The sequence below is a fragment of the Rhodnius prolixus genome, unplaced genomic scaffold, assembly GCF_049639745.1.
Source record: "Rhodnius prolixus isolate KJV_2025 unplaced genomic scaffold, Rpr scaffold_2, whole genome shotgun sequence".
Lineage (NCBI taxonomy): Eukaryota > Metazoa > Arthropoda > Insecta > Hemiptera > Reduviidae > Rhodnius > Rhodnius prolixus.
In genome coordinates, this window is record NW_027411592.1 from 60,648,858 (window position 1) to 60,663,336 (window position 14,479).

General features: G+C 32.4%; 2 protein-coding genes across 4 annotated transcripts in view; both read left to right on the plus strand.

Annotated features, from left to right (window-relative positions):
* Positions 1-12,141, plus strand: LOC141450090 (cleavage and polyadenylation specificity factor subunit 5-like). 3 transcript variants are annotated; one of them, XM_074120148.1, is made up of 6 exons: positions 3-326; positions 529-793; positions 1,912-2,077; positions 8,175-8,289; positions 9,350-9,402; positions 11,972-12,141. In XM_074120148.1, the coding sequence occupies exons 1-5, from the start codon at positions 175-177 to the stop codon at positions 9,369-9,371; spliced, it is 720 nt and encodes a 239-aa protein (XP_073976249.1). In that variant the 5' UTR covers positions 3-174; the 3' UTR covers positions 9,372-9,402; positions 11,972-12,141. The 3 variants fall into 3 exon arrangements, 2 of the variants coding, with proteins under 2 accessions (XP_073976250.1, XP_073976249.1); XR_012455919.1 differs by having other exon boundaries at positions 4-326; positions 9,350-11,579; XM_074120149.1 differs by lacking the exons at positions 8,175-8,289; positions 9,350-9,402; positions 11,972-12,141 and adding an exon at positions 2,351-7,727 and having other exon boundaries at positions 1-326.
* Positions 11,806-14,479, plus strand: part of LOC141448502 (uncharacterized) — a 26,837-nt gene continuing 24,163 nt past the window's right edge. The window contains exon 1 of the mRNA XM_074116880.1: positions 11,806-12,306. Coding sequence (XP_073972981.1) covers positions 11,961-12,306 — 346 coding nt within the window. The 5' untranslated portion in view covers positions 11,806-11,960. The remainder of the gene's footprint in view (positions 12,307-14,479) is intronic.

Sequence of the window (14,479 nt, forward strand, 5' to 3'; positions counted from 1 at the left end):
ATTCTCTACCCGATATTGTTTGATTTTTATGAAGCCAAGGTTAGAAATTTTGTTTTGGTCTGATTTAGGGAAACTAGTTTGTATTAATACTGAATATAACTGTTATTTACAAATAGACTGTGTTGAATACTGTTTGTTTTTGTACGGTTAATTTTCTTTTCAAAGTTAAATAACATGACTGCCACGGCTATTGCTATAAAACAAGAACCCAATGTTAACGCAGGAGGCGGTCATGGCTGGCCTAGAAGAGCTTCGCAAGTACAGCTTGTTGATGGTCATAAGTTACCTTCGAACCAACCGTTAAATGTTAATCGCCCAATTAATTTGTAAGTATTGAGAAAAATTAAGCCTAAGGGTAAATACTTCCCTTCCTTATCTCTTTTACATTACAAAATGCAAATGAGTTTAAGTAACTTGCTATTTTAGATACTTAAAGACAAAACTTTCCAGATAAGACCTGATTTTAACATTAGAAACCGTTTGTCATCTGCAATTCGTTCCATTCACGGTACCATTTACTTATTTCAGATATCCATTGACTAATTATACTTTTGGCACAAAAGAACCTCTGTTTGAAAAAGATCCATCTGTTCCGGCCAGATTTCAAAGAATGAGAGAAGAATTTGAAAAAATTGGCATGAGACGAAGTGTAGAAGGTGTCCTCCTAGTACATGAACATGGCCTGCCACATGTACTACTTCTACAATTAGGGACAACGTTTTTCAAACTACCCGGCGGTGAATTAAATGCTGGTGAAGATGAAGTTGAAGGTTTAAAAAGGCTTTTGTCTGAGGTAAACAATTTTATAATATCTTATTTCTTTAAAAAACATTTCGAGTATATTTCGGAGTTTTGAAAAATAAGTGAGCTAAACGTTTCGGCAGCCTTGAAGTTTCAGATTTCTCTCTCCCATTAGAATATTCTGCTTTTTCTAAATTCTTCATCCCTGGAAGATTTTATCCATTTATCCCATTTTTCTTCTAATTTTTACGAGGTATTTTTTTTCAATTTTTTAAAGCTGAGAATGTTTTATTTTTAAGATTGATCTTTATTACATTTACAAAATTATTTCTCTTTAACTTACCGTGAACGAAAGTATGCTGTAGAAATATTTAAAAATTGACGAAAACAAACCTTGTACCTACACGATCCGGAGTGTTTCTCTAGTCCCGTCAGTTAGACTAGACTTAAGTGTATGGAAAAGCTTAAAGAAAAGAGTTTTTCTTCACCAAATTACCGAACTCTCAGCCATTCTTCACGCATTTACATCGAGTATAGTTCCGGTTCATCATCTTTCTATCAAATCTAGACAGAGTGTTGATATACCCATGCGAAGCTTGTGTTCACCCAGTTGCAGTGTTCCTCCAACGGTAATCCAAATGGTGTTGGATTAATGTTGTAGCAAACTTTGGGTAAATGGATAATTATAAGCTGTTTGCTTCTGCCTCCAGCCTTAGTTTTTTCCACCCACCATTGCTGCAACGTTTGAGCGTCCACGCTTTGTCGACTGCACTCTACTAAGCCGTTCTTTGAGGGAATGGCCTTAAGCCAAGAGGCTGACGTCTTTTATTTTCCTATTGTTCTGAAAAGTAATTGACAGTTTTAGTCTACACCCATCAGAAGTCCATCCATGCACTGCCTTGAATTATCTTTTAATGTGACTTGATGTGAGCCAGTAAAGCGTCTTAAAGGCGAAAATTGGAGGATGAAAATATGAATCTTTACACTGAATAGTATTGACAATTAAATTTCAGCATTTTCTATTTCCATTTCTATTTTTGTGGCCATATTTTAAGATTATCTGTTTCCCATGTTTGGAGAGAGTAACATAAAATGTTTTTATGGCCCTATTCGTAAAAGTAATAAACCTAGTATCCTCTATATTATTTATACTTTTTTTCTATTATTTAGACACTTGGCAGGCAGGATGGTATCAAACAAGATTGGATCGTCGAAGACACCATAGGCAATTGGTGGAGACCGAATTTCGAACCACCACAATATCCTTACGTTCCGCCACACATTACAAAGCCAAAAGAGCATAAAAAACTATTTCTAGTCCAGTTAGGTGAAAAAGGTGAGAATGAATTGATCAATATATATTTTCTTTTTTGGCAATAAATGTTCTTATTTTGCACAAACTTTAAATATCACTCAAATGTATGGGGTTCACACGATTAAAACTAAAAAAAACTATTAGCCCTGTCCATATTCTTTAATTTAAAGTGATCATTAAGTTTTCCTAAATATCTCTTACTCCAAAAACTATGAGATCATAAAATTTGCTCTCTTGTAAGCTATAAAAAAAAATAAAAACAACTATGTTTTTATGTTTATGTTTATTTCACAGTTCACACCAAGACGTTGGAAACTTCAACCAACCAAGAAAATAACCTAGCATCAGATTATTTGTTAATAAATATGTTTAATTATGACAATGGGTGAAAATATTAATAACTTTATTGTCTTGTGATAAAAAAAAAAAATTACAAAGCATTTCAGAACTATAGGGCTAGCTTTCTGGCACCCTTGATATTTCTAGGTTCTCTAATGTGAGGGAGGTCGGCCACCTAGTCCGAACTGTGCAAACAGAGCAAAATCTCTTTATTTTCAATAATTTAGACGTCCTCTGTAATGAAATTTGAAAAGTTTAAGGAAGCCTTACGTGTAAACTACTCCTGAATGGCTAAAAGTTTCTAATAAAGTGATCAAGCTTAACGTACTTTTAAGTCGCAAGTTCGAGTGAAACCTAAGTAATTGCATACAATTTGTATTCCCAACTTTTGTACAATAATCGATTTTGAGAAAAGTCTTAAAAATATCGAAAAATCTATTCACAATGATGGCGTCTCCATTTGGTTGATTTTGTTCAAAGAGGCATTGTCGAAAGGCATACTAAACCAATTACCAATGTTGTCATCATTCAGATTCTTCTTTTTGGGTTATGTTTTTTTATTTTTACATACTTCCCGTGGTTGGCCCACAACATACAACAACTTTGTAAAAATTCACTTTTTCATGCTATGTAGATCACAAAATGTTTATTTTTCAATTTAAAATTTCAACTTGAAAAATAGTCAAGCCTACAAATATTTTTCTCTTACTTGGAAATATTATATTAAAAAAAAGTAAAAACAGTGATTTATGAACTTTTTTTTTTGTTTTGTTTTCCAATTTCTGCAACTTTTAACAAGTTTGAACATGCTGTGTACAAGTTTTAAGCTTAGTTGGTTAATAGAATCGTTTCCACTGCACTAGACTTATTCTCATTTTTACTTAAGTATTTATTTTATTTTCAATAACAGTCGCCATTCCCGACAAGAATCTGAGCTGAACGAATCTTGAAGATGTTAGTTTTTCTAACTTAAATGCTTGTTTGGTATTCCTTTTCAAACAGATCGGTTTCGAGTCTACAAACTATAAGCTTAAACCTGAACTAATGGGTAAAAGAAATTCTTTACTCTAACCTAGTAGATTGGTTGAAATCACTGACAATGTTAAGCCCCTGTTAAGTGACCATGTTTGGTATTTGGCATTTTCTACGATCAATGTGGCGTATGATGTAGGCGTAAAGGTCATTTTATTGGGGTATGTTTTTTTTTTTTTTTTTTGTAAATGAAAATTAATTAATTTTGACGACTGCATCATCTTCTGTTTCTAAAATATCTCTGACGAGCTGTTTGGGGGGCCAAAGAAATAATCGGTTTACTCGGAATTCTAATTGCAATGATTTGCTTAATTATATTTACATCAGATTCATTAGGCAGTGTAGCTTTATGCTTTCCAAAAAAAGCTTTCACCCTAATTATTTAGTGAACGTACGAGGGTCGTTTGAAAAGTCCGTGCAAAAATAAAAACTACTTAATTTTTTGGGGTAAACCTTTTTTATTTTTCAACATAGTCTCCTTTTAGGCTTATACACTTCGTCCAACGCTGCTCTAGTTTGTTGATCCCTTCCGAATAATAGGATTTGTCCAAGTCTGAAAAATAGCCATTCGTTTCTGCAATCACCTCCTCGTTTGAATAAAATCTTTTTCCCGCCAGCCATTTCTTCATATTGGGGAACAAATAGTAGTCCGAGGGAGCCAAGTCTGGAGAATAGGGGGGTTGTGAAACGAGTTGGAACCCTATTTCCATTAATTTTGCGACCACAACTGCTGAGGTGTGAGCTGGTGCGTTGTCGTGATGGAAAAGGACTTTTTTGTGGGCCAATCGTGGGCGTTTTTCTTGCAGCTCGGTTTTCAAACGGTCCAATAACGATGAATAATATGCACCTGTAATAGTTTTACCCTTTTCCAGATAGTCGATGAGGATTATTCCTTGCGAATCCCAAAAGACAGTCGCCATAATCTTTCCGGCCGAAGGAACGGTCTTCGCCTTTTTTGGCGCAGATTCCCCCTTGGTTACCCATTGTTTAGATTGTTCTTTGGTCTCAGGAGTGTAGTGATGTATCCATGTTTTATTCACAGTGACGAAACGACGCTTAAAGTCCTGCGGATTCTTTTGGAACAGCTGCAAACCGTCCTTGCAACACTTCACACGATTTCGTTTTTGGTCAAGCGTGAGCAATCGCGGCACCCCCATCTTGCGGTTAGCTTTGTCATGTCCAAATGTTGATGCAAAATATTATGTACCCGTTCATTCGAGATGCCCACAGCACTAGCAATCTCACGCACCTTTTCACTCTTCTGTCATCCATCACCATATCATGGATTTTATCAATGATTTCTGGAGTAGTAACCTCAACAGGGCGTCCAGAACGTTCAGCGTCACTTGTGCCCATATGGCCACTCCAGAAAATTTTGAAACCACTTATAAACTGTTCTAATCTAAGGTGCAGTGTCACCATAATGTTTATCAAGCTTCTCTTTAGTCTCCTGAGGCTGTTTTGCCTTTCATAAAGTAGTGTTTAATCAACACACGAAATTCTTTTTCGTCCATTTTTTGAAAATCACTCGACTTCCTCGATTCAAACGAATGCCAAACACAAAGAAATAGACCGATCTGGCTGAAACTTGGTGTGTGTTCTTCCAAGAGATGCTACTAACTAAACATAACTTCGATACGCGCCAGTGGTGCTATCTCTCTGACTTTGCACGGACTTTTCAAACGACCCTCGTACTTCCGGCTATAAAATTTGGGAATCTCAAATAATTGAAAGATAGTCAACTGGAAATGATGAATTTACAAAAACTACTTCATGTCTGCTTCAAGACATTGATTAAAAAATATATGTATGTTGGAAAAATTCATTGTCAGCATACTGTTTGAGTTTTCAACTTGTACTTTTGTTTTTCCAAATTCAGTACATTATTTTCTTCGTAGAATCAAGTATTTTTCAACTTAAAAATATATTTATAATCGGAATTACTACTTGGTGTAATTTTTAATTATTTTTTTAAATTTTTTTCTTAAATTATATTTATACATATCAACTTCTTTTTTTAAAAAAAAGAGTTATGTATTGTGTGTATTTTTTTTAATGTAAAATAGTTTTAATATTTACATGTTACTAAAGAAAAATACTAATTTTTGGATTTTGTACTTGGCTGTACACTATAATCAGTGTATAACAAGGTAATTGAAGTATGATTGTTGGAAAGATTGGTTGTCTATATGGAGAGAGATTTACCAAAATTTCTTAAAGCTTCTGGAAACGAATTTATGAATTGATACAGAATCTAGAAACTCTGATTTTTGAAATATTTTTTACTATAACCAATAACTTTTGTTAAAGAACTAATTGTTGTTCATTCTTTTTTGTGACTGATTCATAGTTCCAATAGGATGAAAAAATAATTGCCATTTCAGTCGAGTAAAATTTATTTTGCCGAGCTTTCGACCTAGGGACTAGGTCATATAGGTCTAGGTCATGTTAACTAGCCCTGAAGATGACCTAGTCCCTAGATCGAAACCTCGACAAAATAAATTTTACTCGACTGAAATGGCAATTATTTTTTCATCCTATTAAAGAACTAAGTTATTTTATAGTTCGCTTGTTATTGCGCGTGTAAATGTTTTTATAATCACTTTACTTTATACTTACTTTTTTATTTATTACTTTTTTTTTTTATAGAAATAATCCCCTTTTTTTTAACTGTTGCAAATAAGTTGTCAAAAAAGATTTAAATCGATTTTGGTATTTTTTGTGGGGGAGTTTTGTCTAATGTATTTTATATTAAAGTACTGTTTAATAAGTGTTTACTTATTTTATGTATATTTTCAGCTTTATCGATTTTTTTTTTTAATTTAATCAAAGAAATTGATCAAAATATATTTTCTAAATTGATTCAGTTTTCTCTGAATTAATTTCAGTAATTATGTTAATTAATTTTCCAGTCAGGTCATATTTCTTTCTTTTTGTTCTACCAATTTAATACCTGTTAAAGGAAGAACATAGATTAGATTAGATTCTAGCAGGGCGGCCTTGAAGGCCTAAGCCACTGCGACCCCATGGATCTATTGTGGCTCCCACCACTCTAGAGCTCACTCACCAGACCTCGTCCTTTTAATCAGACTCTTGAATTCTGGAAGAGCGACTCCTGGGTAAAGGCTCCTCATGCCAATGGTTTTTCCTCACCGAGAAGTAACATTCTTAGCCCAGACAAGGCCTTATGAACATAGTTAGTTATTAGGCAAAAATCTAAATACAATGAAATTAAAAGAATTTCAGTGTGCACAGTACGAAAATAAAGATGAATGTATCACCGAGATAAAGGTCATCTACAGGATTTTTGTAGTTTTCTTCGTTTATAGTATTGCTTGCTGGGAGATTGTTTTTCTTTTGGGTTCAGTTCTACATGTGCGTTTTGTACTTTATAAAAGTACCTTTGTTAGCATTTCATTTAAAAGTAAAGTGAAAATATCACTTGAAGTATACCTACCTGATGAAGGATCCTGGCAAAAAAAGATTTAAATTTTTAATCTAATTTTCTTTTGAACATAGTGTTGTTATAAATGTAATCGAAAACTCGATCTAGGAAATTTTAACTCGATCGCAATTCAATTTTAAGTACGAAGTGTTTTTTCTTTTTAATTTTTACGTGCCTTCATGCCTATGATATAATATTTCATAAGTTATGCGTTAAAAACGACGTTTTGTTGATTATATAAATGCATTGTTTTCTGGGGTTGATTCCATTGTATGAAACTTCTTCCAATTCTCTGTCTGTTTAATTTCAAATTCATCCTTTTGTTGGTAATTTTGATTTTTATTCGAGTTTTGTTCTTTTGTTGCTGTTTAGCATTTTCTTAATATTTTTAATGGATACAAAGGAATTGTTTTCATCAATTGTATCTGTTTTAAAATGATATTAATTTATTGCATGTTTAAGAAGTATATATAAAAATAATTGTATTAATTAAATGTTTTGGGTGGTAGAATTTTTTATTTTACTTACACTATTAATTTATGTACCCTAGCATGTTAACTCCATACTGATGTTACCGTATATCATCATTATTTTGAAATTTGAGAACTCATTGTTTTGCATATTAAAATGATAAATTTACTACAATTAACAATTTACAATTAGGAATTAAAATATGGGATATTTTTGTTTAATAAACGTGTAAAATTTGCTCCCTCAGAAATGTAAAACAGTTTGTTAACAAATTCATGTTTTGTATGTAAATGTCTGTTGTCGAAATTGTTGTAAAAGAAATATACATTTTTATCCATTTTTTTTTTCTGATTGTTTGTGTGCAATTAAAGGTATAAAAAATTAGACGACTTTTTTTTTTTTATTAAGAAATAAGCGGTTTATAATAATTTATATAGTTATTTTTAGTGGAGCAGATAAAGTTCGTTATTCTATAATATTCAGGACTTTGTTTATTATCAGCGTTTATTTTTCTTATTATTTAAGTTGTGTAAGAATGTTCTTTAAAGACAATATATAAATAGGTATGTATCTTTTTTAAAATTAAGTAAAGCACAACTATAATCTAAAAGTAAACCACCGTTTCCATGGTAATACGAAAAAACAAACCACCGTTTCCATGGTAATACGAAAAAACAACAAAAAAATGGCGGTACCATAACCTAAATGAGAGTTATTTATTAATCTTTCATTAGATGTAAAAATATACATATGTTTAGTGTAGTTACTTTGTAAAAAGATGTATTACGCATTTTTTTTTTGTTGTGTATCTCTTTATATATTTTTTTATAGCTCTGTTTGCCGTACCCAAAAACTACAAACTAGTGGCCGCACCGCTTTTTGAATTGTACGATAACTCACAAGGATATGGACCAATAATTTCATCATTACCACAGTCGCTTTGCAGGTAATAAAATGTGGTGTATATTAAGATGTGCGGTAATTAGTCTTTATCAAAGTGAGGAAAATTTAAAAAGAAAAACTAAGTGAACCTTAACGAAGAGTTATGTACAGTGTCGTAACCAGAATTTTGCTTTTTTTTTTTTTTGTGGGTAAGGGAGTTTGATTTAATAAGTAAATACATAGCTTTTTCTCTTTAACTATTTATTTAACTTTGGATACAACTCAGTCATTGTTTTAGTACCAATTGTTTCGAGAATTCGTTTACGTTGACCACATTGTTCTTTTAAAGTATAAAATAAACAATAAATGGACAGTTATTAATAATTTTATAATTACTGTTAACTTTTATGGCGATGAGGTTCTCCGGACGGACGTTTCTAAAACTGAATAACGGGTTGCGGATACAAGGTGTTCAAATTTACAACTTATAATTTGTTTTACATTTTTGACGTTAATGATTGGTATGTTCTGATTGTTTAGGTACTGAGTATGGTCGTTTTTAAAATGTTCTCTGTACCTAAACAGATCAGAAAAAAAAACAAGAATCTTGGCAATACTCTTATCTTCCCTTTGGATTGACGTTGAACAATAAACTCTAGTTGAAAGCAGTTTCCCGAACTGATAATGGAAATGTTGCAGTTCAGCGTTACCATTTGACATTATAGGGTGTACTAGATTGAAGTGACCATACTAAAAAAGATGGTTTGTTAAGATAAATATTTATGTAAAACATTGTTCATTTTATAACTTTTTATTGCTTCCCAAATTGGTAATAACTTCGCTAATGACCATCCAATTGAATCACTCATTAATTACTAACCTTCGTTACAGATAACCATTTGTTTAGCTGGACATTTAATAAATTTTGTTTTTTGAACAAATATCTCCTCCCAGATTTAGAGATTGGATCGCTTATCCAGGCTACATTTTATCTCTCAATATTTTAATCAGCATTATAAATTAATAATTTATTATTGATAATGAAAAGGATTCTATAAAAATCACTTTACCCAGTACAGTTTGATAAATAAGTTTAATTATTGTTTTTGTTTTTATGTTCACAGATTCAGTTTCATTTACGTATAGAAAAAAACAAAAAACAGTACAGAATTAAAAGGTAATTTTAATTTTATGACTGATGAAATACAAAACGTGAACGTTAAAAGAATTAGTGTAATAAAATTCAGTTTTATAATTTGTAAGAAAATCAAACGATGAAAGTTGTATTTTTTTAAAGTAAAATGGACACATGATTATAAACATGTATGAACCCCCGTTGACCGCTGAAGAATTATGTGTATATGGACTTGAAGTTCTAAAATTGAACATAGAAATTTGGTATTGTAAAAGAATTCTTCGTTTTTTAAAATATTCATATCATTCCTGGGTATCAGAAAATATAAAACAAATCTGTTAATTGTTTTCATAATGAAATTAACAATCTTATTATTTTAGAATTTTCTTCCCCCCCCCAAAAAAAATACACAAAAAAGTTATTTGTTGTATATAGCGATTTCAGTTTGTGCTGAACAGTTTTGACTAGCTAGGCGCATTTTATTGCATTAAGTTTACCTAAAAGTTGCAGATCCTCAGAAATAAGTAGATGAAAACGTAAAAGAAGAATTGGGAAGTAGTTTTTAACAAAGAGAGTTAACTATATCACAGAGGAATCTAGCTTTTTACAGGTAATGTGCGAGGAAGAGGAGGATTAATGGGAAACAGTGTCCCTGGGACGCCTTAATGATTCTGTATTGAAGTAACTGTAGTTTCTGGATTGATGATACGAGCTAATGAAAGGGCGTTGTCACCATGGAAACATCGATGATATTAAAATATGTCGGAAGGTCTTTACACTCAAGGAACTTTAGACACAGTTCTGGAGTATTCCATAAATCCAGGGATTTAGGGATTCCGCAAAGTTGTACAGCAGGAGATTTTAGCAAGTTGAATGAGTGACTTTTTTTTTTTTTTTCTCGCTAATCACGGACGTTTCTTAAAACTTAAAAGAAACAACGTTACAGACGCGCTTCTTTCCTAAGAGTAATACGGAGGAGTGAACGGTGATACTAATCTCTGTGCAAGATTATCGTACACGATCAAGAGAAATTTTATTGTGGATACGTTGCATTTTTTTGCAAAAAGTACCCGGGGGCACCTCACCGGGACACTGTTCCTTTTTTCCCCCTCTCCCGCTTGCTAGAACGAAAGCTTTGTTGTTTAGTTTGAAGCATAAGCGTAGAGTTGATATCTACAGATATACCACTAAAGAGTAAAGAGACAAAAAATAATGCAGAGATATCATCTCTTAAGGTTTGTCTCTCTTAGAAATTTATGGAAACTACAGTCGCGCTTCTTTCCTAGTAATACGGAGGAGTGAACGGCGACTAATAATAAGTCGTTAATAATAAGATTAACTCTTAACTTTGACCAAGTTATCTTTGAAACTATCAAAACTCCAAATCATTCCAGAATCCTTAGACTACGTATATCTAATCAAATTTTTTTCTCGCAAAGTCAAAGAACCTGTGAAACATTAAAAATCCAAAGTAGTGCAAAAAATTATTTAATTCATTATGATTACAATTGTACAAATTAGTATTGAACAAATATATATTTGAAAAAAAGTGTCATTCGTAATTTTGTTTTTGTACATAATTTTTTTTATACATAATTTGTATATTAATTTTATGTACATAATTTTGTACACATTACTTCTTTTTTTTTCCTTTTTCTAGATGTAGTATCATTACTATTTTGTGTTTGTAGATATATTTTGTTTTTCCTACCAACAATTTTTTGTTTTTCTTTTAATCCCAGTTGTTTTTCCTTCGAAAAACGTCTCTCTTACTTTAATTGTGTAAAATAAATGAAGTAAAGCCTATTTTTTTTTCAGGTATAACTACCAATGATTAGTTGAAACAATTATCTGTTAACATTTCCTCATCAATTATTAATCTATTTTTAAACTAGGTTAGAGCAGGGAAGCCTCCAGTTAACGAGGCCACGCTTAGCCTCAAATCCCGCTAAACCCTCTTTTAAGATATTTGGGTTACCCCGAAGAAATATAGCCAATAAAAGTGACGAAGTTCAAAGATAATCCGGAGGAATTACCACCGTTAGTAAGCCCTACAGTGCTGAATAATACAACTGATTTTTATACATGTTTTTTTGGTATTCCTAATTGGTTTTTCGGACTTCCAACCATCATCATAGGTCTATCAGTTTGACTGCAACTAACCGTTTCCGCCTCTCACTACTCTTGCTGAATTTTCAAACAATACGAGTCTAATGTAGGTCAGTTATGATACAATTTTTGGTAATTCTCACAGGAAATAAATTTTCGATATTGAGATTAGATTAATTTCTTCAATTTTTTGATGACCTCTTAACTACTTTCCGCATACTTAGTATGCCCATTTTATTATCTCATGGATAGATATATATATATATATATGGCGGAAAAAAAATCTGCGCATGCGTGCTGCGAAAGTATTAGTCATACATTAAAGAGATTGGTTAAGATTGTTTTTAAACAGTGTAGTTTAGTATGAATCATGTACGCTATAATTTTCGTCAATTTACTCATAAAATAAATTTTAAATAAAGTTATTTTATTTTAAATTTTAAATAGAAATATTTTGGCCGAAAGAAAGCCTAATCTAATGTGTAACAATCATGATTTCTAGAACAGATTACAGGGGAGAATCTGAGGAATACGAGAACGAAGAAGAAGATGAAGATTATAATCTGAACGTTGCCCAAAGTACTCGACTGAGAAAAGCAGATTTATTACATTGTGAAAAAGTGCATTTAGGCAATGAAAGTGTCTACCATGGAGCGGTCAAAGTGAATAATATTTTGAAAATATCAGCACAATCAGGTGCCAGATCTCCTGCAGTAAATGGTGCTACAAGTCCAAAAAGAATTGGTTACTCACAAAATCACACAGTACTAGCTCGTCCTTTTTCTGACTATGGTGCTAACGCTTCTTCGGCCGCCCTACAACATCAAAATGGTACAGGTAAATCTTTTCTAGGTTAATAAAATATACTTTACCTGTGAAATTATATAGGTAGACGTATCTAAAATACGTGCTGAGTTTACGAGAGAATGGTAGGAGGCACTTTCGAAGAAATCTCTTAGAAGTGGAAAATTTATTTTTCAAAGTAAAGTGATACTTCCGGCTGTAGAGTTTCCATTTCCTTCAAGTCTAAGTTTTATCAACTCATTTAACCATTATTTGTAATAATAAAAGTCACAGAACCGTATGTGTTTCACTCCTATTGCACTGCGGAGGAAAGTCGAATGCCCACTTTTCGAATTTTCATGGATACACATTTGAAATATTGACCACCGTGAATAAAATGTGTATGCAAAGTTTAAAGAAAATCTCTTTGGAGCCACTTTCGTGAAAATCTCGAAAAACCTACCCCAGCTTCTTAAAAACTTTTGTCTTTCACAATTTAGCATACATTTCCACATGTATTGTGTACCCTTCAACAGTAAGTTGGTATGGAAATTGCTAAATGAGTTTTCAAGACTTTAAAAATGCCCTTAAATAGATTTTCATCGACCAATGTAGAACTTGGTGCCAAGCAAACCATTTTTGCCTGTTGTGTGAAATTGCTTTTAGACACTTTTCAACTTGCAGCCAGTCTAACAACGCACAATGCTGGCCCTATTCTCCTAACACACATTGCATTTAGGGACTGTAGAAGGTAGTTGAAATGTGCAACTATTTGAGTTTAATCAATCTAAAGATAAACGGTAACTCAACATAATCCATTGTGACTTATACGTAAGCATTGGGATTGATTGTCAAGTCCACTGGGAGCCTTTTCACGTTAAGATGTCTTTACTGTCTAAAAGAGAGTTTGAGAGGACATTATTAGTTCCAAAGAATGCTTAAGCTCCTGACGATGGAGGAGAATCTGCGCTCTCTAGGGAAAGAAGTGTTTCAAGACACCAGAAAGTGGATTTCCCAAACTACCACTCTCCTTTCTTTTGTAATTTTTCTAGAAAGACTAGGTAGTAGCCCGATTTAAGGACTTACTTTAGTCTTAAAGTAGGATGTACTCTCCTTAAGGGCAATCGATAGAGTTAATTTAACAGTCAATTGTGTTGGCCCCGTAAAAATAAAATAACTAAATTAATGCATTAAAACTGATAGTTTTAAATAAACTAAATTAAGTTCAATACAAGCACATCTTTTTTTTATAGTTGTTTATTTATTTTGCAACTGTAATCAATACAATATGCACATCTAACTTAAATGAAATATTATTACACATTATCAAAATCCAATCTTGGAGGCAGTGGCAACCGTCACCATTAAAGTTACCTGATTATATATAACCACCTTAACCTAAATGTAATTTCCTCAACTACTAGGGTTGTAATTCACACTTAGCACACCACATACCGTACCTGTGATGAAGTGTACACGCACGAGTCGAAACGTAAGTCAAATAAACGAGTTTTCGAGTTCTCCGCCCAGCAAACCAGATTTCAAAACATATAAGAAGAGAAAAAATCTGATCAACTAAGAAGCAATTCCAATTTAAAATGTAAGTTCAAATTTTTAAGTATCCTGCATAAATAATAAAAACATTTTGTAATAATAACGATGTTCTTGGGAATCAATAATTTAGGTTGGAGCAGAAAAAAAAAAACTTGAAGATCTTCGAAATTACTTAAAACTTTTGCTAGGAAATTTGTTTGCAAAATTTGTTGTTCAGTTTTTTAGTGGAGTGCATTGCGTTAATTGAATTAGTGAATTTTCATTGCATTAAAGTCAACGTAGAAGGTGCAATTTCAATATCTGAATTAGATGATTTCGTAATATTTAACAAGGAATCTGTTCTCTCAGTTTTGCTTTAATCGTGCTTCTTGGTTATTATCAGTAGAGCTTCAAAGAACTTCCCTAAACTTCGATTCCATCAAAGCCCTCAATCTCAATCTATTTCACCCTCTTTAAGATTACTGTTTTTTTTTTCTTTGTTGTTCTAGCATTCATCTGAATAGAATTAAAATCATCCATAAATGTTTCTTGAAAATCCTTTATGATCGACATTACATGGACATCAGGCCTTGAATATCGTCAAATAATGTTAGAGATCTCCCATCTTCAATCATTAGTATCTCGAAGACTTTCTGTTATTAGCTTACAAACTTATGTACAATCTTATTAAGGG